Source organism: Podarcis cretensis (assembly GCF_951804945.1).
Source record: "Podarcis cretensis genome assembly, chromosome: 5".
In the NCBI taxonomy this organism is placed as follows: Eukaryota; Metazoa; Chordata; class Lepidosauria; order Squamata; family Lacertidae; genus Podarcis; species Podarcis cretensis.
The window spans coordinates 94,505,489-94,531,417 of NC_137174.1; the positions used below are offsets into that span (position 1 = coordinate 94,505,489).

Below are 25,929 nucleotides of genomic sequence, written 5' to 3' on the forward strand. Positions count from 1 at the left end.
CCTTTTCAATTCCACCCTAAAATCAAACACAGTTTACCGCTGCAATTCTACGTCTTCCTTTCCCTCAGCATTTTAGCACTCCTCAATTTTATAATAATTCTTAAGATACGTCTTAAACTTCTTCCAGTCTTCTTCCACAGTCTCTTTCTCTTGGTCGCGGATTCTGCCGGTCATTTCTGCCAATCCCATAAAGTCGATCACTTTCGCCTGCCATTCCTCCAGCGTGGGTAACTCTTGTGTCTTCCAATACTTTGCTAGAAGAATCCTTGCTGCCGTAGTAGCGTACAAAAAGAAATTCTTATCCTTCTTCGGCACCAGCTGGCCGACCATACCCAAGAGAAATGCCTCTGGTTTCTTGTTAAAGGTGCACTTAAGCACTTGGAACACACTACAAATAGCACAAACCTCACCAGCCTCATCAGCCTCAGAAGGATCATAGAATCACTCAGCTTGGAGGACATTGGACGGGACCTTTCAAGGCATCTAGCTCAACCCGTGTGCGTAAGGGTGGCATCTGCAATGGACAATTCAACTACTGCAGCCCCCCTGACAGTGTGACAATTCTGTTGAAATACCTCCAGAGAAGGAGAGACCGCCGCCTCCTGAGGCAGAGAGTTCCACAGTCAAACAACTCTTGCCACTAGGAAGCGTCTCCTAACGTTCGGCCAAAATCCGCTTCCCTGCAATTTCCGCCCCTTTGGTTCCAAGTCCTGCCCTCTGCGGTAACAGAGAGCAAGTCTCCTCTGTCTTCTGCACAACAGCTCTTCAGATATTTGAAGGCTGCTATCTTGGTTACATTACAGACAACTACGTGAGATGTACAAGGAAAACAACAAGAAAGGGTTTAGTTATACAACTTCTAGATTTCAAAAGGAAGTTATAGAAGAAGAAGTAAAGCTGTTGAACAAAGCATATAGGATTTTGCTAGAATGGGAAACAAAAGATGAGGAGGTCAAATTGGTTATGATTAAATGGGCACAAGAGATAGGACATAATATACAATATGAGGATTGGGAAAAATTGTGGAAAGTAAATTTGAAATGTACAGATTATTCTCATTTGAAAGAAAATTACATGAAAATGATGTATAGATGGTATATTACACCAGTACAGATAGCAAAAATGTACAAAACCGGGTCAAACACATGTTGGAAATGTAAAGAAAAAGAAGGAACTTTTTATCTTATATGGTGGGAATGTAGAGAAGTGAAAAAATTTTGGGAAATGATATACAATGAACTGAAAAAAAATGTTTAAAATGACATTTGTAAAAAAAACCAGAAGCATTTCTATTAGGGATTCTAGGACAAGACCTGCCAAGAAAAATAAAGAACTTATTTATGTATTCTACCACAGCGGCAAGAGTCTTGATAGCACAAGGATGGAAGAATGAGGAAATCCCAACGAAAGAACAGTGGCAAGAAAAATTGATGAGTTATGCAGAACTGGCTAAATTGACATACAAACTGCGGGACAAGGACAACTGTGACTTTAAGGAAGAACAGGAGCTTTTTACAAATTATCTAAAAAGACAACACAATGAACTGAACTCCTTGGCAGGTTTTGAATAAACATACACAAATATATTGGTTGACAACATGATTGATAGATAGATAACGTAAGGATATGTATAATTTTATAACATGCAGAGAACAATGTGTGCTGAGAAATCAGAGAGAGGAGCTGAGAGAAGTCTTGGTGGGGGGGGGAGGGTTTGAAGGGGGGGTGGGAAAAAGGGGGGAAATAATAATGAATATGATATGTTTTGATAGTTTGTATGTTGAAATTGTTAATAAAAATATTTTTAAAAAGAAAAGAAGAAGGCCGTTATCCATTTTGCCCTGACCATCTCTTATTTGGGCTACAAAACCCCACAGAGCTTTCATAGGACTCGGCGTCTGGACTCCCCACCACCCTGGGTGTGACTGGAAGTTGGCTCATTTAGTTTAGAGCGATGGCAGACCATTTCCTCTGACAGTTGGCAATAGGCTGCATCAGGGATGGTTTGTGGACCAGGTGATTCTCTAGGTCCCTTCCAACGCTACCGTTCTATGTTGCAAAAGATCCGCTGCTGCTATCCCTACCTGGCCAGTGAAGCAATAGGCGAGGGCAGGTTCCTTGCAATGTTATTGTTGTTATTATTAAGGAGTTTCTGGAGTTAGAGTCATCAGCAGTGATTCGCTCAGGACCTACAGACACCTTTGGTGTCTGAGATCAGAAGAAAGGGAGATCTTATCCACCTGATCATCAGCTGTCAGGCTCCCCTGGCTGAATCAGAGCGACAGCCCTGTTTATCTTGCTGATGCACATGGCAAAATCCAGCACTCAGATCATGCCAGCTCACACCGGCAGGGCGAGTCCGACAGGTGTTGCCAAAGAAGGAAGAGAGGAGCGGACCCTGCCAGTATCTGCCGAGCTGGCAGGTGGAGCTGGGCCAGAAGAGAAGCAGATCACATCTTTGGATGGAGTTTCGTTTCCTCCACCTGCAGCCTCCTTATCACCCTGGCTGAGCGGCAACTTGCAACCCGGGTGTTTCCTGGGCTTGCTTTGAAACCTGCACCTCCGCTTGGTTGTGCTGAAAGAGCATCGTCAGCTGCGGGTGAAGAAACGACCAGTGCCTCTGAGCATACCCAGGCTGCTTTGCCCCCACTATTGCAGAACTGCAGCCCACCTGAACTCAGAATTAATGGGCCTCTCTGTTCCTAGTTGAGGACTAAAATGAGTCCTCCTAAAGCCCCCCACCCAACGTCCTGTTTATTGTGCATTCATGACTATTTGTGCTCATGGTGGTATTGGGGCAGTTATATGTGATCCCACTTCCGAAGCTATTTGAACCTGCAAAAGTTTGGGAGCAGAAACAACAACAACAGCAACTTCTTTTTTATTTATACTTGGCCTATCTGGCTGGGTTTCTCCCCAGTGGCTTCTAGTACATATAAAAATTCAATAAAACGTCAAACATTACAAACTTCCCGATATAAAGCTGCCTTCAAATGTCTTCCAAAAGTTGTGTAGTTCTTTATCTCCTATGCAGTATTGTTACGTCTGTGACATCTTGCAAAACACACCCACAAAGCGTATCGGTCTGGAGGGGCCTCCTGACATCCCCTCTGTTATATTCCTCTCTACCCTTCCACTGTCTGCGCATTTATACTGTATACTGCTCAGGGCAGAGATCTATCTTTTGCTTATGTCGCCCTGCGAAGCACCGTGCACAATTGTGGATCTGTGTAAATAATAATGAGCGACTATACGTTATAAGGGGTGAGGATGTAGTGGCAGAATGCTTGCCTTCCCAGCAAGGTTTTTAATGCCTTTGGTCCTTGGGACCTATGAAAGTAAGCAACAGTGCCTCTGAGCAGGCACAGAGTATATTTCACTCGCAAATAAGGGCCAGGTTAGAGGTTACCTTGAGCCAGCCTTTCCCACCCTGGTGTCTTGCTGGATTACAACCCCACGCTCCATCAGCAGGGGCTGATTGGAGCTGGAGGCCAGATCATTGGAAGGGCACCAGGTAGAGGAAGGTTTTTCTTAAAGGCAACATCGTTGTGCTTACTGCATCCCTTCTCCGCATTACCTGGTGGCATCCACCTGAAAACGCTTGGTAACCTTCTTACATCAGCCTAACATCTCCCTCTCATGGACCTCTCTGGAGGCTGCTGAATTCAGGTGGTGGAGGGACATCAATTGAGATGATGCCACATCATGTACCAGCTTCTGTTAGGCCAGGGGTGGGGAAACCTTTTCAGGGCCACGTTCCCTCACAGGCAACATTCGGGGGGCCGCAAGCCTGCAGTGGGCAGGGCCAGGGGCAAGAAGTAGCTGGGTCAAAGTTGGATGTGCGGCAGATGATGATGATGATGATGATTTTATACCCCACCCATCTGGCTGGGCTTCCAGACGTTACCTGTATCTGTGTATATTTCAGGCACACACAAGTCAGGGTTTGTACACACCCTTTATTCAGGCAAGTGAGAGGCATCTTTACGGCTCAAGGGGAATCCTTTCTAGTCAGGGGAAAGCCCTTGAGGAGGGGAAAGCCCTTGAGAATCAGGATCAGAGAGGGAGAATGTCCCAGGGTTGAGTGTCGTCTCATGAGAGTCCCAGGGGCCAGATGGAAAGGATTTGAGGGTCGCTCCTGCTCTGGCTTTCCCCACCATTGGGTTAGACATTCTGGAAAGAGATTTGGATGGCGAGTAGTTCTGCACAGAGTAACCACAGAGAAGCCCCATTCATGGTGGCATAGGGAGAAGGCCGAATTAAGCAGCTGCAGCTTTCACCATTGGTGACTCCTCCCGCCGCAAGCATAGGTTGAGGTCTTGAGGAAGCAGTTCCCATGTACTTCCTCATATTTGGAACACTCATGCATGATGCCCCTCCTTCCCCCTCTCTGTACCACACTGCTGGTGACTTTCTCAGCTGTTTCAGTATCTTATTTGTCATGGTGATTGCTCAACGACTCCTCTGAGATGTACACAAATCCAGAGCATTGCTTTGTGGTCACTAGCTTGGAATCTGGGTAGGCTCGGGTGTGCTTGAAGAGGCTCACCTTTAGAAACCTGTGCATTCTGATTTAGTGAGGTCAGGGGAAAAGCACAGGCTCAGCAGCCCAGTTTCGTGTGGAATTGTGAGTCTCCCCACACCCTGTGTGAAAATGGGGGTGTTTTGTCACCTTCTTCCCTTCACCTCGGCAAATTCTTGACTAATATGTATCTTTCTGAGCACAATTCAAAGTGTTGGTGCTGACCTTTAAAGCCATAAACGGCCTCGGTCCTGTATACCTGAAGGAGTGTCTCCACTCCCATCGTTCTGCCCAGACACTGAGGTCCAGCGCCGAGGGCCTTCTGGCGGTTCCCTCACTGCGAGAACCCAAGTTACAGGGAACCAGCCAGAGGGTCTTCTCGGTAGTGGCACCCACCCTGTGGAACGCCCTCACACCAGATGTCAAAGAGAAAAACAACTACCAGACTTTTAGAAGACATCTGAAGGCAGCCCTGTTTAGGGAAGCTTTTAAGGTTTAATAGGTTATTGTATTTTAATATTCTGTTGGAAGCCGCCCAGAGTGGCTGGGGAAGCCCAGCCAGATGGGCGGGGTTTAAATATGTTGTTGTTGTTGTTGTTGTTGTTGTTGTTGTTGTTGTTGTTGTTATGGATCTCAAATTCTCCATCCAGCTATTGTTAGAGCACTTGCTTTTCGGGGGGTGTGGGGTGTTAGGGGAGGGGAAATACCTCTGGTGGGGACATGTCACACTCCTTCTGGACCTTTGGGCCCCACCCTGCACTCAGCTCTCACCTGGGGCTCCTAGAAGCTGCCAGAATGAGGCATTGGCCACACCCTAGGAAACGACTTCGACTGGCCAGCTAAACCACATGAGAGTAGCCAATGGGTTTCAAACCCTCGGGGAGTTAGAGAGTTCCCCTGCATCAGAAGAAAGCCCTAGGTGGATTGAGCAGATCAGACCAATAAGGGGTCCAAAGGTGAAGAAGGCAGTTTCTGCACTGCACAGTCATACCTCATGTTACGTTTGCTTCATGTTACGTTCTTTCAGGTTATGTCCCACGGTGACCCAGAAGTACTGGAAAGGGTTACTTCTGGGTTTCACTGCTCGCGCATGCGCAGAAGCGCAAAATGACATCATGCGCAGAAGTACCGAATCGCAACCTGCGCGTGCGCAGACATGCCGCTGCGAGTTGCGCTCTTTTCATGTTGCGAACGGGCCTCCGGAATGGATCCCGTTCGCAACCAGAGGTACCACTGTAGAGGGAAGTGAGGGGTAGATAGGGCTCATCCACACAGGGGCGTTCTGAGGTGGGGGCAGGGGGGTGGTCCACCCTGGGTGCCATTCCAAAGGGGGTGAGACAAAATGCCAGCTCCCGATTGGCAGCACCTCCTGGGTTATGCGCTGCTCACCGTGCACCCCCAGTATGCATGCCACACCCCTGGGGTGTGACCACATCCTTGGGATGCATACCATGCCCCTGGGGGGCAGTGTGTCACCACCCCCTCAGGAGCGCATCACACTCCCTGGGACAAACACCACACCGGGTCCCGGAACAGGTTGCTCCGCCTCTGCGTCCACATGGGAAGGGAGCCCATCTAGGGGAAGGAAAACACTGGTCCTAAACTTCCACTGCCTTGTGGGATGTCTTCAGGAGAAGAAATTGCTATGGAGTAAACTTTAGGGGACACGGGTGGCGCTGTGGGTAAAACCTCAGTGCCTAGTTTCCGTGTGCTGCGCTGGTGCCGGCTCACCAGAGCAGCTTCGTCACGCTGGCCACGTGACCCAGAAGTGTCTCCAGACAGCGCTGGCCCCCAGCCTCTTAAGTGAGATGGGCGCACAACCCTAGAGTCGGACACGACTGGCCCGTACGGGCAGGGGTACCTTTACCTTTTAAACTTTACACAAATCTGGAGTAGAGTTCCTAAGATGGTTCAGTGGCACCTTTTGCACCTCCTTCTGGCAACTCCTCCAACCCAGCTGGCTCCTGTGGATCCCATCAGTGAGGCCGAGAGGAGGGCCTTGTCGTCTGGGCAGCCCAGGAGACTTGCAGCCTGGGGAGGTCACTTCGTTGCTGCTAATGCAGCAGTTTGACTTCACCCCTGGAGGCGCACTCCATTGTCTCTCGAGACAGATGGAGGCCGACAACAACAATGCCATGAGTTGCTTATAAGTGCCAAGCACACTGCCTCCTTTCCAGTTGGTGCAGGCTCCATAACTTCCTGCTGAAAACCCATAACTTTTTTATACTGCAAACGGACATTGTTGCTGTTGTCGCATGTTAAGAGCTGTAGCTCAAGAGTGCCTCTCCAGATGGCAATATTGTGGTGACATTGGGAGAAGCATCACAGAACAACTAATGAAGTGAAATGACATGCGGGCAACACATTGTGCTTCCCCCACTAAGGCAGTTCTAGTATCTCACTGGCTTGTTGCAGGACACATTTTGCAACATCAAAAGTATAGGGTTTATACTTAGCAGAAGACTTAGCAGAACCACATGGCTCCTCTACCTGCTCGCATGAGTATCTGGGGAAATCCTGACCATGCCATATCTGCGAAATCTGCCGCTGTCTCATGCTGCTGCGGCTGCGGAGTTCTTTATTCCTATCTTTTGTTAACTCTCAGGCTTCCCCTCCCCCCGCCTCCCATGTCATCCTGCCCATTCATGAATGGGAACCCCCCACCTCCCACCGCAGCACTTTAAGAGCTGGCAATTCCCCACTCGGCCACTAGGTGGAGCACCCTCCTCGCGTGCCTCCCGCCCGGCCAGTGAGCCTTGAGAGCTGGTCTCGGAGCGCCCGCCCTTTCCAATTCATCTTTCCCTCGGAGCCCCGCCTCCCCGCTTCGGGAGGCGGCAACCCAGAGGACGCCGGCTGCCCAATCAGCGCGAGGCTTGGCGTTGCTAGGGGCGTTCCCGCCGCGCCTGGCCCGCGCTGAGCGGGCGCCCGGTTGCCGGGGGCGCGGCCCTGGGCGCGATTGGCAGCCGGGCTCCTCCCCCTGGGTCTGAGCCGCGGCGCCTTTGCAGGAGCGCCCAGAGCGAGAGCGTGAGCGGCCGAGAGAGGATCCCCGAGCGAGGGGCGGCGCTGGCTGCGTGCGGAGCCCGCGAGTCGCTTGCAGCCTGCCGCGCACCGAGCCTCCCGGGTCTCCCCAGCCGGGGAGGAGGACCCTCTGCGGATCCCCGACGCCGGGGAATCCCCAGCCCGGCGCGGACCCAAGAGAAAACCGAGCGTGGGGCGGGAGAGATCCTGGCACTCCAGCCCTGCCGCGCTTCAGCACCGGACCGTCCGCAAGGGCCTGGACGAGCCCGCTTCGGTTCCGACCCAGCAGCAGCAGCGCAAGAGAAAGCGGAGCTTAGCAAGCCGAGCGGGGATCCGCTGTCCGCATCGCGGACCGGAGCGGTCGCCTGGAGAAGCCCCGGCCGGTTCTGACCCGCTCCAAGTCCCCCGGACCCGAGCAAGGGAGCCCCCCGGAGCTGCTGCCCTTGGAGAGGCGCGCGGGACTCGGGTGCCGTCGGAAGACCCGCTCCGGCGAGAGGCTCCGGAGGGCGCCCGTCCAAAGCTGCGGGGTCGGAAGGGAGGGCAGGACTGTTGTCTCTCTTTGGCGGAGTACGAGGCGCCTTGGGCGGACAGCGCCTTTCGGGACCGCCCGGGACTACCGGATCGACCCGCTGGAGCCTGGAGGAGTTTAATTTCGGGAGGTTTTTTGGGTGCAAAGATCAGCCCGCCGGACGCCGAACCGACGCCGGGGGCGGACCGTGCGCTCCCCGCCGAGGAGCAGCGGCAGCGACGCGCCGGAGCTCCGCGCCCGCCCCGGGGGCTCGGGATTCTGTAGCCGCCCCGCCGGGCTCCGGCCCCGCGATGGCCGCGGCCCGCCCGGGGGCGCCCCAGCCGCTGCTCCCGGTGGTGCTGCTGCTTCTGCTGCCGGGCGGCTGCCGCGCATTGGAAGGTGAGGCCCCGCGGATCCCTTGGGGGGCAGTGGGGGGGGATTTCCCGCGGGGATCGGCCTCTCCGTCGGGGGATCCCCATTCCGAGGGAGCAAAATGATGAAAACCTCAGCTTGGCACACACCTTAGCATGTGTACATGCAATGCACATTGAATTCTGCGGAAGCACACACACTAAATATTTGCGTTTTGGGGGGTACCGGGGGTGCTTAAGAACCCCACCCTTTTTCAGAGTCAGGAACCCTTTCAACCTTTATCAATATATCGGACATCATCAGATGGAGAGGCAGCCTCCAGAGGTGTCTGCTGTCCTGAGCCCACATACACGCCCCAGAACGCGTCCATTGCCTTGGATGGGTGCCTGGAGAGAAGCCATTGTCCCTGTCTGTTTGGGATGGGCAATTGTTCCACCTCCGCCCTACCCCCCTCCATTCAAACACTTGGCCCCTTCTTCTGCCCTCCAGCCTCTGTTTCACAGATCTTTGGCAGCCTTGATGAAAATAATCAAGTCCGAAGCATGCCCTCTTGGCCTAAGATCCAGTCTCTGGTCTTTCCAGGGTCTTCCAGCTTAGATCCCCCGCCGCCCCCCCATATTCTGAACCGTGGCGTTAGATAGGGCCATCACCCTTGCTTAACGTTGAGGTCCTGTGTTATGACACCGGCAGCTTCGAAATTGGGGGGCAAGCGAAGGAAGCTGGTGGCCAACTGGCCTGCTGTCTGTTGTGTGGGTTGCTGAGAGTTGGCTCAGCTAAATTTTGGAGGGCGGTTGTGTTGTAAATGGCAGATGAGAGAGAAGAGATCCTCAGAGCTGTCAAGTGCTATCCATAAAGTTGCTAAGTTCGCCATGCTTTTGACTGCGGGTGAGTTTTAGACCTTTGCAGCTCAGAATGTGGGTTTGCATTCTTTTCTCAGCTCTTTGGACTGCTTTCTTCTGGCTGTGGGAGCAGGACGTTGTTTTCTTCAGACTGGGAACTGGGGAGGCAGAGAAGGCACTTCTGTCACTTGGCCTGCATTAAACAGAAAAGCAAAGCTGTGAAATGAAGCAGTTCATGGTAGACTTTAAAAATAAAAAAGCCAAGTTCAGAGTTTGTTTTAAAATTAGTTCCTTCTGTAAGAGAGCCTCACACGTAAGAGTAGTGGCTTAATTAATTGTTGCATTTCACAGCATAGATGTCTCACTGAAAAGTTCCGAGTCTGCAGAAATTGTTGGAGCCACCTGAGTATCCTATTCCTGCCCTAAGCCCAAATGATACTTCTGTTTAGTATAAAGCACAATTTTAGCAGAAATGGAGAGGTTTGTATTCTAGTGGAATCTCCCCCCATATACTTCCTTATCTTCAGCAAAAGAACAGTAGACATTAATGTTCCTTTTGGGTGTAGGCAGATTTCAAGTTTGCTTTTCCACAACCCCTCAGTCCTGAAGGCCAGAAATGGTCTCTTTAGCCTCGCCGAGAGGTTGAGCGTTCAAGAACCAGGACGAAAGGCTTGCAACTCAGTTGAATTGCAAGACCAGAGGAGAGAAAACTGGTTGTTTTCCAGTTCTGGTAGAAGTGTTAACTTGAGTCATTTTGCCAAATGCGTGGGAATCACGAGCTTTTGTCCCACCAGAGAAAAGGTGTTGGGCCTTTGAGCAAGCTCGGGAAAATTCTTGGTTCATCTTGCCCTTTGTGTTCTGAATCTTGTCAAAATGAGGGGGGGGGGGGACATGTTTTCAGCATGCACAAGAAGAACAGCACAGAAGCTGGAATGCAGACATATGTGACACATTCTCAAGAATCAGTGCTGGGGAATTTTCTTAATAGGCAGCCTCATTTCTTCAGCTACCTCCCAGCCTCCCCTTCACACAAATATGGAAGTTGTGTCTTTAAAAGTAGTTCCTGTGAATTTCCCCAAATACATCAGATCTTAAAACCTGCCAGCTTCAGCATCGCTTCTCTAGGATACAAAACATGCTTTTGACTTCCTTTCTTCTTCTCCCCTGTTTGACGCTGGCTTCAAGTTTTCCTTCACAGGCACATTCTTTCGCTGGGATGGCAAAGGCGCTGGGTTTGTGGTGAAATGAGAGAGAGAAAGAGAAGGGGTGGAAGGGTGTGTGTGTGTGTGTGTGTGTGTGTGTGTGTGTAAGGAACCCTTTTTGGCTCCTTCTGAGATTTTCAAGAAACATGCCTCCTTCCAAATTACCTTGGCTCCTTTTGTGCAGAACAAGGTTGGAGCTTTTCCGCCTTTTTGGGAACTGCCTCAGCTGGAAGCCGAGGCATCAACACAGGCAGGCAGCCACTTAGTGGAATATCTCCCTTTCTCCAAGATAATTTAACTCCTGGAGAACAAGGGCCTTTTACACTGAATTGGAAATTCCTGCAGAGGGATAGATTTTTTTTCCTGTTCCATATATGCAGCTCCATTTGTCCAGATGGGGACAGCCCAGGCATGTCACCAAATTGTATCAGAAACCACTCCAAACCCGCAAAGATATCTTGGCTTTGTGAAGGGGACACATCACAAGACTTAAAACCAGTGTTGTGCCTTCTGCAAGTCTGCCTACCTTCTCTTTGTCGTCTTGGTGTTCTGATTTCCCTGACCTGGTGTGCTTCATGGCTACAGTGTCTGCCACGCTCCACACTTCAGGTGTTTTCCTTAAGTTTCTTCCGTTCACTCCCGCTGAGATTGTCAGGCCTATGTAGATCAATGCGTCTTTGTCCTGCCCTGCTTGAGAAAATGGGGTGGCAGCTTGTCACGGAGATCAGGTCCCCGTTAACCTCCTAAACGAAGAGCAAATCGGAGGCTATAGAAAGGCTTGCTCAGGAATGGCAACACTTTTCCCCTTTCCCTTTTTTAACCGTTTCCCTTAAGTGTGTGTATTTAAAAAGCGCACCACCTTGCAGACGGAGGAGTTTGCGTCTCAGCTTCGTGCCAGGCGCTCTCCGCGAGGCGCTTGCTTGGGGTCCGCGGGGCGTGTTCTTGGGTGGGTTGGAGAGTTGGCTTCTCAACCTGCACTTTTCCTGCTCTGCCTTTTGTTCCAGCTGGGCTGCGTGTAAACCGAGCAGTGGCGTGTGCGGCATATGTTGTGACTTAACTCTGCGAATCAGGGTCGCTTGACCCTTAAGATCACCAGGAATGCGCTCTTACATTCCCTTTTTGTGGGGCGGGGGCCCGCACGTAAAAATAAAAATAATATGCACATTGTGTTGTTGGTCCCCCCCCATGCTGTTTAAAAAAGCTGCTTCCTGATCCAGACTGTGCCGTTTTTGAGCAGTTACTGTAAATCTAGTGTATGCATTACTTTAGTGCTAATAATAAATCCATAGCAGCAATAAATCCATATGCGCACACTCTATATAAACCGCAGCTGCTAGTAACCGGGGATTCTGCCACCTCGCGCTGCCCTGTCAGGTTTCGGTGCCAGAAATGTGTAACTCCCAGCTAGTTTTGTTACCTCTGCGTCCTGACCCGTGAGAGTTGGGATTTTGCGGTCGGCTGGGGTGTGAGCGTGCACATTTTTAGACTTGTGTCTGGGCTTTTTTTTTTAAATGCAACACGACTCTGTTCAATTGTGCTCCTTCTCCCCTCTCCTCCCCGCTGCTCCACTTGGCTTGACCTATCGGGAGCCTGGTGGAGAGTCCAGTTTCTTTGCGAGGGAGCGCAGAAGGGGAGACGTCGAGGGGCCGAGGAGGAGAGCGGGGTGTGTGTGTGTGTGTGTGTGTGTGTGTGTGTGTGTAGAAGCCTGCTTTTCAGCAGCGAGTCACAGAGGGCTTTGTAAGGGCTGGGAAGAAAATGGTTCCTTCCCCCAGATTTCTGTGCAAGCGTGCTGGGTCTGTTTGAAGTTACAGTGTGTTTTTCTTCTCTGGTTCAGCAGCGCCTCAGCCTGCCGGAGCAGGAATGCTCTGGCCCAGAAGCAACGGCGGCGGCTTTCTCTGGCAAAGGCACTTGAAGGCGAAGAGAGGCGAGCTGGGCTGGGGAGCCCCACGGGAATAGGTTTCCCTTGCTCGGTCGAAGAGCGCAGGAGGGGAAGGAGGAGCGCTTTTGGAAAATGCAAGCTTTCTCTTCTTTCCCTTTTGCTCAGTTTTTGCTGCTTTCCTTGCTTGGGACCACCCGACTCCTGTTCTGCTGGAAAGAGAGAGAAAAACGATACGCCGTTAATTTAAACTGCATTAAATCACATTTTCTATACCTCTTAGTGCTTCTGATTCCCTGTGCTTCTCCCCCCCCCCCCCCAGGGCTGAGCGCAAGGGAAGGAATTAATAATACTGGTTTGGGAACAATGACAAAGGACAGGTTCTTTTCCTTCTTCCTGCCTGCTCACCTGCGCACAAAGAGGCACAAACTCTGTAGGGGCAAGAGGGACAAGAGCAGCTCCTGTCCCTGCAAAACCTCGAGGGTTTCCTTTTCCTTTGTCCTGGCTAGCTTGCACCCGGACACTGCACCGAGGGATTCGGGGCACAATTAACCTCTCCACTTTTGCAAAGGGCTCCTCCGCCCCCTGTATTCCCATGACTGGGTAAATGAATAACTCTTTGCTGAGACATTGGGAAGAGGAGGATATTGGGGACAAATGGAAAGCGGAGGGGACCGCATTTCTGTTTACGCTCAACTCCCTGTGCTGCAGAGCAGCCACATAAGATCACTAAATGCTCAGAAGTTATCTCATAAGACCCTTTAACCGCTACCCTAGCAATTAAAGGTGCAGTTTAAAAAGTGGATTTTCCCACCATCACCTCCTCTTTGTGGGTGAAGCCCATGCAGGTGAATGCAAATACAGAACTGAGTGGTGGGAGAGATTGTTTCAGGCTAGTTTAATGTGGAGCGTGGGGGTGCTTGTGGCATTAAGTGGGTCAGGAGGGAAGCGTGTTCATCCTTTCCCAAGTTTTGCTTGAGTTGAGCGAAGATGGAGGCTGGTTTGGGAGGCGCATTTTAGCTCTATAAAGCTTGGCTGAATTCTATAGTGCATTTGTTTCTGTGGCAGTGGGCTCCCAGTCTAGTGTAGCACAATGCACGTATTTAGGCACATGTTTTGACGTAGCGTGATGTGCGTGCTGCGTCCGCGTGCAACGTCGCGTTTTCTCCCCTCCCGATTCTATAGATGCGCTGCCAGGTATTTCCCTGATGGAGCGAGATTTGCTTTCTTTTAATTACAGTTCACTGAACTGCCTCCTCTCTCGGCGGGGACGCTCAGCCTGCTGTTTTGTTGATGCTTTAGGATAAGGCTGAGGGGAATCTGGTCACAGAACTCGGGGAGCTCTGGCCGAGCTCATTAAATCTCCCATTCCTTGTAAGCTGGCTCATCCGTTTGGGGGGAGAGAGAGGCTCTTCCTTTGTGCCCAGAAGAGCAGCCGGCTAATTGGCGACGAGGGCAAGCTTACAAGACGAGCTGTGTGGACTTCTGAGGGTCCCCCCTCCTGGGACGGTGCTCTCTGTACTTTATATACTTTGCTTGCTCTCATCTTCTTATTTTCTCGGCCCCTAACTGAGCTTCACCTCGAGCTACACGGGCAAGCGCTAGGCTGATCATGATGCTGACTCTCTTGGGCTAAAATGATCTGTGTTCCCTCCATTTCCCTTAATGGTGGGGAATCCCTAGTGCCGGACGATTCGCGCCCAAGCACCCTTTGCGGTGGCATTTGGGGCTTTTCCTTCCTCCTCCTCCTTTTTAAAGTTCTTGTCAAGGCTGGCATCGTGCATGAAATATTCGGTTGTGTTTCCCCCTTTCTTCCCGCAGGCTGGTTTTGGCGGTTGCTGGCGACTGGGTACTCGGCAGGTTTTAATTAAACACCCCAAGGAACCTGAATCACGGGCTCACGTGTTGTTTTCTGTGTTGTGTTTTTCTTCCAGGCCCGCTTTTACTTACCTGCGGTGCCGACGCAAACTGGTTTTTCCAGGTTCAGCTTCTCCTTGTGGTGCCAAGCATGAGGGAAGGGGGCAGGCAGGCATCAGTGCGCATGTGTGGGGAACCATGTTCTCTCCAGCTGGGAGCATGGAGTAGAGGGTTCTGGAGCCACAGCACATAGGCACAGCGCTTGTGTTGCTTTGCCCTCCCCCCTCCGGACCCCCATTTTGGGATTCTTCCCTCTTTGCCAAGTAGACTGGCTGGTCAGATGTCCAGTTTTTTCCACTTAAGACCAAGCTGTCCCATTGGACAGAACTTGAGGGATTCCCATCCATAAAACCGGAATCCCCAAACCATATTGCCCCATGTTACGGGGCATCATCTCGTGTGGGCATTTTCATTTGTGTGTTTACATGTGTCTCCGCTTGCAAATATGGCGGCCCTCCCTTGCTTAAGCTTTCTTGTTTCCACAAAGCCACTATGTGGAGATGCAGACTTAATGAGGGAGCAGGTTGTTGTGACTCCACAAAGATCGCATCCGGGGAACAAAAGATAGTGTAACGATTGGGCCTCTCATTAGAAGCTATTGGCAGGTGGAGGAGTCAAAATGGCGGCTAGATTGACTGCCATAATTAATACTGCACAGCGTGTGGCTGGAAAGCAGAATCTGTTCACCGTCCTCAAGGTCCTGCTCGCCTGCATCCTTTGGGGTGGGACATGTCTTGCAGCAGAAGGGGGCCTGCTACACTGTTGTGGAATAAAGACAGACAGCAACTTTGGGTGAAAGGAGTAGTTTCTTGTAGCCTTGTGTCTGGCTGCCACCTGAGAGAAGTTGCATGTCTCTGGTGGGTTTGAGAAGAAGTGTTGGCCATGGCAGCTGCATGTGCACATTTCAGATGGAATCTGGGTCTGTTCTTTTGTGGGCAGCACATTGGCACCATGGAAGAACGCTAGAGCTTTCTTTCTCAGTCTGCCACCCTCCCATCACCTGTGCCATGATGGCAGCGGATGATGGGAAATGTAGTCCAGAACATCTGGAGGGGGGCACCAGGTTGGAGAAGGTGGAGCTAGTGCTATAGCCCCACAGCTTCTGTGAACTATCCTCCATTTCTGCATGTGAGATCTGCCAGCCATGGAGCTTGGCCTAAGTAGATCATTCTCAAACCCCTCTGCTAAATTCAGCTGGAATTTGTGTGTGCGTATTTGATGCCATGGCTTTGTTTGAGTGGTGTGTAAGATGAAAATGGGTCTTAAATCTGGGCCTGGCTGAGCAAAGCCCCTTTGAGCAATGTTTTTGGAGTGATATGAGCTCCCTGCACAGACATGCCGCTGAAATTTAGTAACTCGAGGGATTGTGTTGGATACCTCTTAGTAGCGAGCGCTGCTGTGTAGTAGGGTTTATCTTCTCCTTTGTTAAAAAAAGAGCTGCATTTCAGGCATGCAGTGGAGATACAAGAAAGAATGAGCATGCATTATTATTATTATTATTATTATTATTATTATTATTAATTTAAACATGTATACTACCCTTCATTCAAAGATCCCAGAATGGTTCACAACAGAAAAATGCAAATGGCTATCGAAGACGCATAGGACATTTCAAATGCTCACTTTTGCAGGCGAAAGATGGAAAGGTTTGCAAGGACCTGGAAGTGTGATTTCATGCAAGGAAAATACCAGCAACAGCGCAATATTCAGACCCTTTCCCCGTTGCTGTGAAAGTCAGCCCAGGCCCCATGGCTTCCTTAAGGCCACCGTGTCGCCTGTTTGCCCAGCAACATAGGAACCCTCTTGTTGCTCTGGTGTGTGTGATGGGCTTCTTGTTTTTGTTTGTGTGTGTTTGTGTTATTCCTCCTCTTGTGTCTCTAGGAGCCTGCAGCTTTCCCCTGCACCTGTTCCCCCCCTCCAGCCCCCACCTTGGATTGTGAAATGTAGGAAACATTTGGAACTTTGGCCGGGTTTATAATCGACAGCATGCATGCCAGCTCTGGGGTTTCGGTGGTTTTTTTGTGTGTGTTTGTGTGTCGGAAGGTTGAATTTGACACTGAAGTTGCATGGATTCGCCCGAGGACTCAGTGGGTTATCTTTATGATCCTGAGCAGCTTTTTCTCTCCTTCGCCACTTCAAAAAGGGCTGGACAGAGGCCCTCCGGTCGCTGCTGAAGTCCCGTCCCCAAACCACCTCTTTCTACAGCATTTGCTCTGGCTGAGACTTCTGGGGGAAGCCCTTGCCTGCTCCGACCCCTGGAGAATGAGAGAAAGGAAGGGACTCTGGTTCTGGAGTTGCTTGGCAGCGCAGGCAGAGGAGGTGTCGAAGGGGTGGCAGCGCCGTGCGTCTTCCCCACGCACCGACGGCGAGGAACCCGAGGCCCCCTCTTTACTTATTAACGAGAAAAACGTGTCGGGTTTGACCAATTGCCAGGGACAGATTTATCCTAGTCCCGCAGAAATTAAACTGAAAATGAAAAGTGGGGGAGAGAGGGAGAGAGAAAGCGCCATCGAGCCAGGCCCTGGCACTTTTCTCTCGTTGCCCCTTCTCCCTCTGCCTCTCTCTCTCTCTCTCTCTGCTTGTTTTAACTTCGGAGGAATCTAGAGTTTGGACTGGGGAGTTTATTGGGGGGGGGGAGAGGAGGAGGATATTTAGGTTTAAACAGTTCCAGATGGGTTTAGCGTTCGCACATCGGGAGGAAGTGAGCGGAGGGCCGTTCAGAGATTCGGGTAACTGCCCCAGGCGCGGGACGGGGAGGGAAATTTTGGCAAAGGGCCGTTTTGGGGGGCTATGTGCTTGCCAGCTAAATTTGTTGACTTTCAGAGCCGCTCCGTCTGTGGGGCTAAGTCTTTCCGATAAAAGTCGTCGTCTTCTCCCGGCAAATCTCTCTCGCTAACTTTCCCACCCCCCCACCCACGCTTGTTTTCTTCCTCCCCTCCCAGGAAAAGAACCTGCAAAAGGAACTGGAAAAGGTGGTTCTCCCACCCGCAACTTCGGGCGCTGCTGCGAGGTTGGCAGGGCAGGAGAGGAGTTCATTTTGCCTGGCTGTTTTGTGTGAATACAAATTAGTTTGTGAAGCTGCTGGCAATTTTGGTGTTCATCAGGACCCTGGGTACGTGTACATTTGAAGCACATCCTTGCTGCCCCCTGCCCCACAAAAATAACTGTGGGAACTGTAGTTTCCCATCATAGAGCTACAGCTCCCATAATTCCTGGAAAATTACAGTTCCTGGGCTTCTTTGGAGGAAGCCAGGAGTTTTGAATGTGGCTTTGTAAGGAGTGACGTGTCTTTTAAAAATGTCGTTCTACTCGCTCAAAATTCACCCTATGAAGATCTTTATGCATTATAAATTCAGGTTTGGTGAAGAAGGAAAGTATTGCATGTTTCAACTTTACTTCAAATTTTCTGGTTTTCCTCCTTGGAAAGGCTGGGGGGGGGGGGAGTGCTTCAAAATTTCCAGAATTTTTCCATCTCTTTTTGAGACTCCTACTGCTATTAGGCCCCTAATCCCCGCATAGGACTACGATTCCCAGAGTGGTTTCACAGTCAATTCCTCTTCACAGGGAACTGTGCAACCTGTAGCTCAGTGAGGGAATAGGGATGGTCTAGCAACTCTCAGCACCCGTAGCAAACTTCAGCTCACAGAATTCTTTGGTGGGAAGGGGGCAGCCATGATGGTTTAAAGTGGCATAAAAGTGCTTTAAATGTTTGGTGTGGATGAGGACTATGTGCGAATGATTTGAGCGATGCCACTCGCAAAGAGCTCCACTGGGTCAAGCCAAAGGTCCACTTAGTCTGGGATCCTGATTCCGACATTTTACTCACTAGATATCGCTGGGAATGCTACAAACGGAGCACAAAGATAATGCATTCTCTGCACATGCTTGCCAGTATTTAGAAATATTCCCACTTTGTATCTGAAGATTCCATGTTAGCTACCATGGCCAAATAAACCTCCGATAGACGTATTTGTGAACGTGGGGCAGCACTTTGCAAGACTTGCTTATGCATTAAAAATCTGTGCACCTCACTCTTAACATAGCTCGGCCTTCTTAAACCCGGTGCTCTCCAGATGTTTTGGGCTGGGGCTGATGGGAATTGTAGCCCCAAACATCTGGAAGATACCAGGTTGAGGAAGACTGGTGAGGCTTACGGACTGTGCCGGCTCTCGGTTATTTTGCAGAGTTTCCTTTCGCCCGTCCTGGTTGCACTGCCAGATGTTATCTTTGGACAAAGCTTCCTTGAGGTTGAAGGGACGCAGGTGGCGCTGTGGGTTAAAGCCTCAGCGCCTAGGGCTTGCCGATCGAAAGGTTGGCGATTCGAATCCCTGCGGCGGGGTGCGCTCCCGCTGCTCGGTCCCAGCGCCTGCCAACCTAGCAGTTCGAAAGCACCTCCGGGTGCAAGTAGATAAATAGGGACCGCTTACCAGCGGGAAGGTAAACGGCGTTTCCGTGTGCGGCTCTGGCTCGCCAGAGCAGCGATGTCACGCTGGCCACGTGACCCGGAAGTGTCTCCGGACAGCGCTGGCCCCTGGCCTCTTAAGTGAGATGGGCGCACAACCCCAGAGTCTGTCAAGACTGGCCCGTACGGGCAGGGGTACCTTTACCTTTTACCTTTCCTTGAGGTTGAGGGTGATATGAGAGGGCAGTTCTTCTCGTATTCTCTGCATCACCGTTTTAAATGTTGCTGTGGAGGCGGGAGTTATTGGTTTGTTTCTGTTTTAATTATGGCAATGTGTTTTGTGGGTTTTTTATATTGTTATTTAAATGTTGTGAACTGCGCCAAGATCTACGGATATAGGGCAGCATACAAATTTAATCAATCAATCAATCAGTAACTTTTTATGACCCTTTGTCATGACTTCCCCCCAACCTCCTTAGCTTAGGAGAGGAAAATCCCCACAAATCCTCCATCTTTAGGTCACTTGGTTGCCGTTATCTAGCTCCTTCTTGGGTAATGCTCATAGATCAGTGGTGACGAATCTTCGGCCTGGGCTCCCTCCCTCCTAAAACAAACCCTCCTATAGGATTATTATTTTTTCATATCCTTCCACCCCCGCCAAATTGGGTTCTCAAGGTAACTCAAAAGAAAGCAAAAGAAATAAATATTTTACAAGAATTGGGAACAAAGGTAACAGAAACAAATCTAGATTTAACAATAGAAACCATTAATGAGGATAACTACTCTGTACAAAGACACGACTGCCGGCAAAGATTATAAAAAGCTAAAAATAGCTATAAATACTGCAAGCAGCTCACTTAAATGCCTTCCAATATTCTTTTTCGAAGCTTTGAAAAGAGGAGGCCACACATTTCTTCTAAAATGAGAGAGAACAAGAAATCCCAGGCCAATGATCTGTGTGTTGCCACCAGATCAGAATGAGGCCCTTCTCCCCATTCCTTGCTGAGCTCTTGTCACTGTTTTGCAGAGGGAAGAAAAACATGCTTGTTGTATGTGAGGAACAGGGGTGGTTTCTCACTGCCTCTGGAGCAGCCTTCCCCAACTGGGTGGGTGACTACAGTTCCCAACAGGTTCAGCCCTCCTGGGCGATGGTTGAAGATGACAGGAGTTGTCTGGGAGACATCAGCTACCCCCTTCTCTCGAGAAACAGACACAGGCTCACGACCCCCCCTCTCCAAAGCCATTGGCTGAACTGCTGTGGCGTCACAGCATGTTTGCTGCCCTTGCCATTCAGAGAGTGGCAGAATGCAGGCTGCTGGTGCCGTTGTTGTGATTGAAACTGAAACTTTGGTTTGGCTGGGACAAAATCCATGCGCCAGCCCAAAGGCAGCAGAGAGCTGAGTGTTGTTGGCAAGAACAGTGTGGGAGTTTGGGTACGGCGTGTCTGGGTTCCACGCGGCAGGCGGGGAGGCCAAGAAACTGAGGGTGGGCCGCAAAAAACCCTGTGCCAATTTAAATTGGCGAGGAAGACCCGTGGCTTGGAGCTGCCATGCGCTGTGTTTTTGTCCGCTTTGTGACAAAGTAGAAGCCAAACGGCGGCTTTTTGTCCCTCGCTGCAGACATTTTGCCCGCACGGTTTCAGCAGATGGGGCAGGAGAGGAGGTGGCAGGGCTGGACGGATATTCCTGATACGAGGAGAACCGCAAGCCGCTCTGTTCCCTCAGCTTGCCCGCTGGAGCCCGGGAGGCCCTTTGCTGCTTGGTGAGGAGGGGGAACCGGGAACCAAGGCGAATGTACATCTCCCCTCCCTCCTTCCCCGCCGAGCGGAGGGAAGTCTGTGATTGATGAGCCGGAGGTGGTGGGGAGGTCAAGCAGGGAGAGCCACGGGTCAGTAAGAAGGGAATGGCAGGGGAGACAGCGTCCCCTGGAACCCGACTCTCAAGTGTGCAGGCCGTGGCAGGTGAGTGAGAACCGGGCTTCATGTTTCCCTCAGCACTGAGGAGGAGCTTGTCAGGAAGCGAGTGGCCACGAGACAGGTGTGCCTGCTCCTGGACATTTTATGTGTGCAGAAAACATTCTTCGTAAGACTTTCTCGCTGCAGATTCTGGGGTTCACGCACGGCTAAGCCACCTGAAAGTTGTTTGCCTTAAGGAAGCCACCGCAGAGCCGTGCATTTTGGTCCTCTCGCTTTCCTCGAATTCTTGCCGGAGCTGTCAAAGGAGCCCAAAATGGCGGCCGCGGTGCTCCTTGAGCAAAATGGATAATGGCAGCCAGAGAGTGCTGCTGCACGTCTGCGCAGGCGTGGCTCGCTGCTGTGGGGAGAGGAGTTGGACGGCTTCGAGTTGACGCATGCTGGGGTCTTGGATGTGCCGAGAACCAAATACTGTACCCGGCATCCTGCTAATTTGTGGTTTCCAAGGTACCAATTGGGGCCCTCCAAACAGACGTTGATTTTCCGGGCGCCTGCTGTGCTTGAAGCTTTCTGGTATTATTAACGCACAGTTTTCTGCTAGAAGTTATTTTTCACCCCAACCCCAAGAAAATCCTGATATGAGAAAGTGAGTTGGGCCTCCTTTCTCTTTACTGGTTCTGTCACTGGCACAGCATCCAACCCGGGTCACTTCCCAGGAGGGCGGCACAATAATTTTAGCTTCAAAGCCCTGCGAGACCTTCTGGTTTCACGCTGGCTTTCTGGAGCTGGTAGTGTTCCCATGTTGGATTTCTTCTCAGGGTCGTTTTTAACAGAAAACTACCCTAAAAGTCACAGCATGACAGGCCTGTTCCCAGGGAGCAAGTTGGCTAACTCAAATAAATGTTCCTTTCCCTCGTCTGTCCTAAGATAAGACCTATGTGGAACTTTCTTCATTGGTATTTCTTTCAAGTACCCACACCCCTCTGACATCTGCAGCCATCTACTCTTCCCTCAAATCCCTGCTACTATCACTTTGCCTACTTTATATCCCCCATCTCTGAGCTGTGATGCCCCTCACATTTCATTGCCCTAGACCCCTTGTCGCTTGGGTTGCGCTCTGCTTTTCCCACCTTCTGGCTACCAGTAGTGTGTGCACACTCTGTTTCCATGCCCTATGTACGGGTCTCCCCACATCTGTCCACTGTTTTTGCAGCATTTTTGAACAGCCCTTCCCACTCCGAAGTTAGACTGTTTGTGGATGTTCCATGACACGACACAGCTGGAGCTGATGGGAGCCATGTTGGGGCCAGCTTTTAGCTGATACAAAATATATGAACCGTGGCCCTCTCAAACTTTCAAGGTGATGCACCCTAGAGACCCTGTGCTTATGTGGCAGAAATTGCTTCTTTACAGCAGCAATTGTTTTTACCTTGACACTGACAGCAACAATAATACTTCTTATGATGCTGCAATTTTCTCCCATAGCCCTTTCCCTTGCACCTCTCTTGTACCTGCATTTTCCTGCAGAAAGCATCCCATTTCGTTAAAAAATGCAATGTCACAAAATTCATTAGTAGCACAAAGAATGGTGTTGCAGCCAGTCGATTTGAGCCATGTCAACGTTGTGGTGTTGTATCCGCTGGTGGCTTTGTGCTTGTGAAAGTGCTTAGGTCTGCGGAAGGTGGCTCGTCGATTTGCCCTCCTACTATATTGCAGTCCTTTGTGGCACATCCTAAACTTTTCTAAATAGGTACTGGCTTTCATAGGGTATAGTGGGTTGCAAGCAGGTAAGGGGTATTGATGAACAAGGAAATACTGCTTTGCATAGGGCACTGTTAGATCCTGGAATTCCCTGTCACAAGACGTGAAGAAGGCCACCAATGTAGGTGACTTTAAAAGAGAGTTAGGGAAATTTATGGAGGCTGGACACAGAGGAATGGTCGGAGGAACCAGATGGGGAACCCCCAAGGGAAGACGGCTCAGAGCCCGGGAAGTGGTGGTGGGATGATGATGAGTGGTCAGAGGGAGAAGCCTGGGAGGAAGAGGTGTTGGAAGCTGAAGAGGTAACAGGGTTTAGTGAGCAGTGGGACACTGTGGCAGACAGCAGTCCAGAAGCAGAAGGGGAGGGAGGTCAAGAGACAGAGATGAGTCAGGCTGGTGAAGAACCCAGGGTGTCTCCTCATCTCCTGCAACCAGCTCCCCTTCCCCCTGGTCTCCCAGGACCAGGAGAGGTATGAAGCGGGAGGAGCAAAGGCAGGCACACTCAGATTGCTTGGGAAAGACCCAGGAGAGGAGGAAACTTTGGCAGCTGTGGGCAAGATCCACTGAAGAAGAAGAGTTGCTGGTTTTGTTAGGCCCTCCCAAGCTGACCTTGTTTCTTCCAATACAGAGTTAACTTCATGTACTTTGTGTGATTTATTGCTGGTTCGCTTCCGACAGGCAGTGGCTACTACTCCCACGGTGGCTGCACTCTTACCTCCAGGATCCAAAGGCTGCATGCCTCTGGAAAGCAGCTGCTGGGGAGCAAATGAGGGAGACTGCTGTTGTGGTCAGATCCTGCTCCCAAGCTTCTGCTGGGCACCATCAGGCCAGCCCTTGTAGAAAGCAGATGCTGGACCGTTTGGGCCTTCGGTATGATATAGCAAGGCTCTTATGTATGTGTGCTTGGTTTTATCTCGAAAAATCAATACAGCAACCCTGAAAGGCAACCCACAATTATCCCTGTGTTACTGACAGGCAAGCAGCACTCTCTCTCTCTCTCTCTCTCTCTCTCTCTCTGCCTCTCCCTCCCTTCCCATGAGCGAGTGAGTTTGTGTCTACCATGAATTTGGATCAGGATGTATCCTGGCTCATAGCTCATTCATTCTACCTAACAGCCGTGCTGCACCCTACAACCAGAGTAAAGGGCGAAGTTACATGTTGTGCTGGAGTTTTGCGATAGGAACTTCTGATGTAATTTTCTTCTCCCAAAAGCAGCTGCAATCATGAGTGTGGGTGAACTGGAGCAAGGCTTCCTTGCAAAGGAGAGGGAGGCAACCATTGCTTCCTCAAGCAAATGTACCTCTCCCGTCCTGATGCCATTATATATTTCTGCCCATATATTTGGGTGGTCAGTTTGGAGGAACAAGTGGTGCAGCAATAAATCTCCCAGCACATTTGCAAAGCAAAGCAGTGTCCAGTATGGTTTCAGTTTGGACTGGGGAACGCTTGTTGAGATTCCTGCATGGGGTGCCTTCCAACTCTACAATTCTATGACTGATTCGAGTTTTAGTTCAGCAACAGCTGGGAGCCAAAGGTTGCCCCATACCTGATGTTGGTAAAGTGTTAAACTCCAGACTGGTGCTGTAGCCTGCATCCAGATTGAGTTGTTCTACTGGCTGCTTTTTGGAGAAAGAAGTGTTAGATTGTGGGTGCCAGTCACATGATCCCAGGCGTAACGTGTCATTATGCCCTCTGTTTTATTTATTTATGTGATGGAATTTGTCAGATCATAAAAGCAGTTTATGTGGAATGAAAATATGCATTAGAATTCTCGGTAAAAGAGTCAAAATACAAGTTAGTGCAAATATATGTGCATGAGATATTGAGCAGCAGGTAGACTTTACTTGACTGTGTAAGCCTGTCTAAACAAAAGGTGTAATGGTTGGTTGGTTGGTTGGTTGGTTGGTTGGTCGAACTTCAGCATAAGTTAAGAACTGACCAAAATCAGATCAACCTTCTCCAACCTTCTCCAGATATTGGACCACAGTTCCCACCAAATGTTGGCTGGGGGCTGATGGGAGTTGTAGCCTAAAACATCTGGAAAATGTCTGGGGAAGTGTGAGTGTCTCTGGCTGAAAAAGCCTCTGGTCCTGATGCTGAGGATCCAAGCGAAGAGGTGGTTCACCTGTTCATCTTTTTATTATGCTTGCTCTAGCAGCCAGCTCTTCCCATTTTGCTCCAAGCATGGCCTGGGACAAGTAACATAGTTCCTTCTTTTTTTTTTGTCCCTCTCACAAAGCAGCTACTAATCCACCTTCCCTTTCTTCCCTCTGCCTATTGTCCTGTAATTAAAAGAGTTGGATGCAAGGACCAGCGCTCATTGTCTGCCTATAATGGGGCTCTGCCTGAGCTGGGGCCTTTAGGCACTGCTGTAATATGAGAAGCAATGATGAGAGAGAGAGAGAGAAAGAGAGAGAGAGGCTGCTTTGAAATGCTGGCTTTGTTTGGGACTCTAAATGAAGCCGCAATCTTCCCATGCTGCAGGTGGAGCATTTGAGTCGGATGCGGGTCAGCAAAAACCTGAAAATGGGACAAGGATGCAACTTGAGTCAGGGACACGTGCCTGCTCTGCTTAGGTCAGGGGGCAGCTGATCTGTGATGCTCCAGGTGTTGCTGGATTCTCAAGTCCCATCATCCTTGCTTGAGTAATGGCCCAGCTGGCTGGGGCTGTTGGGACATACAGTCGTACCTTGGAAGTCGAATTGAATCTGTTCTGGAAGTTGGTTCGACTCCCAAAACGTTCGGAAACCAAAGTGTGGCTTCTGATTGGCTGCAGGAACGTCCTGTGGCCAATCAGAAGCCGCGGAAGCCGCACCGGACATTCGGCTTCCAAAAGAACGTTCAAAAACTGGAACACTCACTTCTGGGTTTCGATCATCTGGGAGCCAATTTGTTTGGGAGCTAAGGCGTTCAACCTCCAAGGTACGACTCTACATAGTAGAGATGGTAGAGTTGGAAGGGACCCCGAGGGTCATCTAGTCCAACCCCTGCAGTGCAGGAATCTTTTGCCCAACGTGGAGCTCGAACCCACAACCCTGAGATTAAGAGTGTCGCACTCTACCGACTGAGCTGCCTCGTCACTGTAGGAAGCTGCCTTGAGATGAATCAGACCATTGGCACAGCTAGCTGACTGCAGTGGCTATTCAGGATTTCAGACAAGGGACAAATTCCTATTTTACCTGAAGATGCTGTGGAAATGTCTAGTTCAGCAACACCTGTAGAGCTGCAGGTTCCTCACCCCTGGCTTGCTTGCAGGTGTGGCACCAGCCCTGCACAGATGTTGGAGTCTTCATGCCATCTGGGCACACATGTTGCTTTGAGAATGCACATGCATTTGTGTCTGAAGTATATGCACATGGGAGAACCTGAGTAAATCTGGGGTTGAGAAGGCACATCTGCTTGAGACTGAGAGGAGATCTGACAGCCATCTATCTTCAAATATCTTGAGGGCTGCCACATGGAAGATGGAACAAGCTTGCTTTCTCCTGCTCTGGAGGGCAGGACTCGAACCAATGGCTTCAGGTTACAAGAAAGGAGATTCTGTCTCAACATCAGGAAGAACTTTCTGACAGTAAGAGTTGTTAGAAAGTGGAACAAACC

At 50.4% G+C, this 25,929-nt stretch overlaps 1 protein-coding gene across 3 annotated transcripts in view; it reads left to right on the top strand.

Annotated features, from left to right (window-relative positions):
- The first annotated feature begins 8,321 nt into the window (after positions 1–8,321).
- The window catches only part of EPHB3 (EPH receptor B3), an 85,590-nt gene continuing 67,982 nt past the window's right edge, over positions 8,322–25,929 (top strand). For 2 of the 3 annotated variants that reach the window (XM_079977721.1, XM_079977722.1), the window contains exon 1: positions 8,322–8,447. In XM_079977721.1, the coding sequence (XP_079833847.1) occupies positions 8,360–8,447 (88 nt within the window). In that variant the 5' untranslated portion in view covers positions 8,322–8,359. Of the gene's footprint in view, positions 8,448–9,274; positions 9,306–25,929 lie in introns of those variants that run through there. The other variant, XM_079977723.1, reaches the window with a different exon arrangement.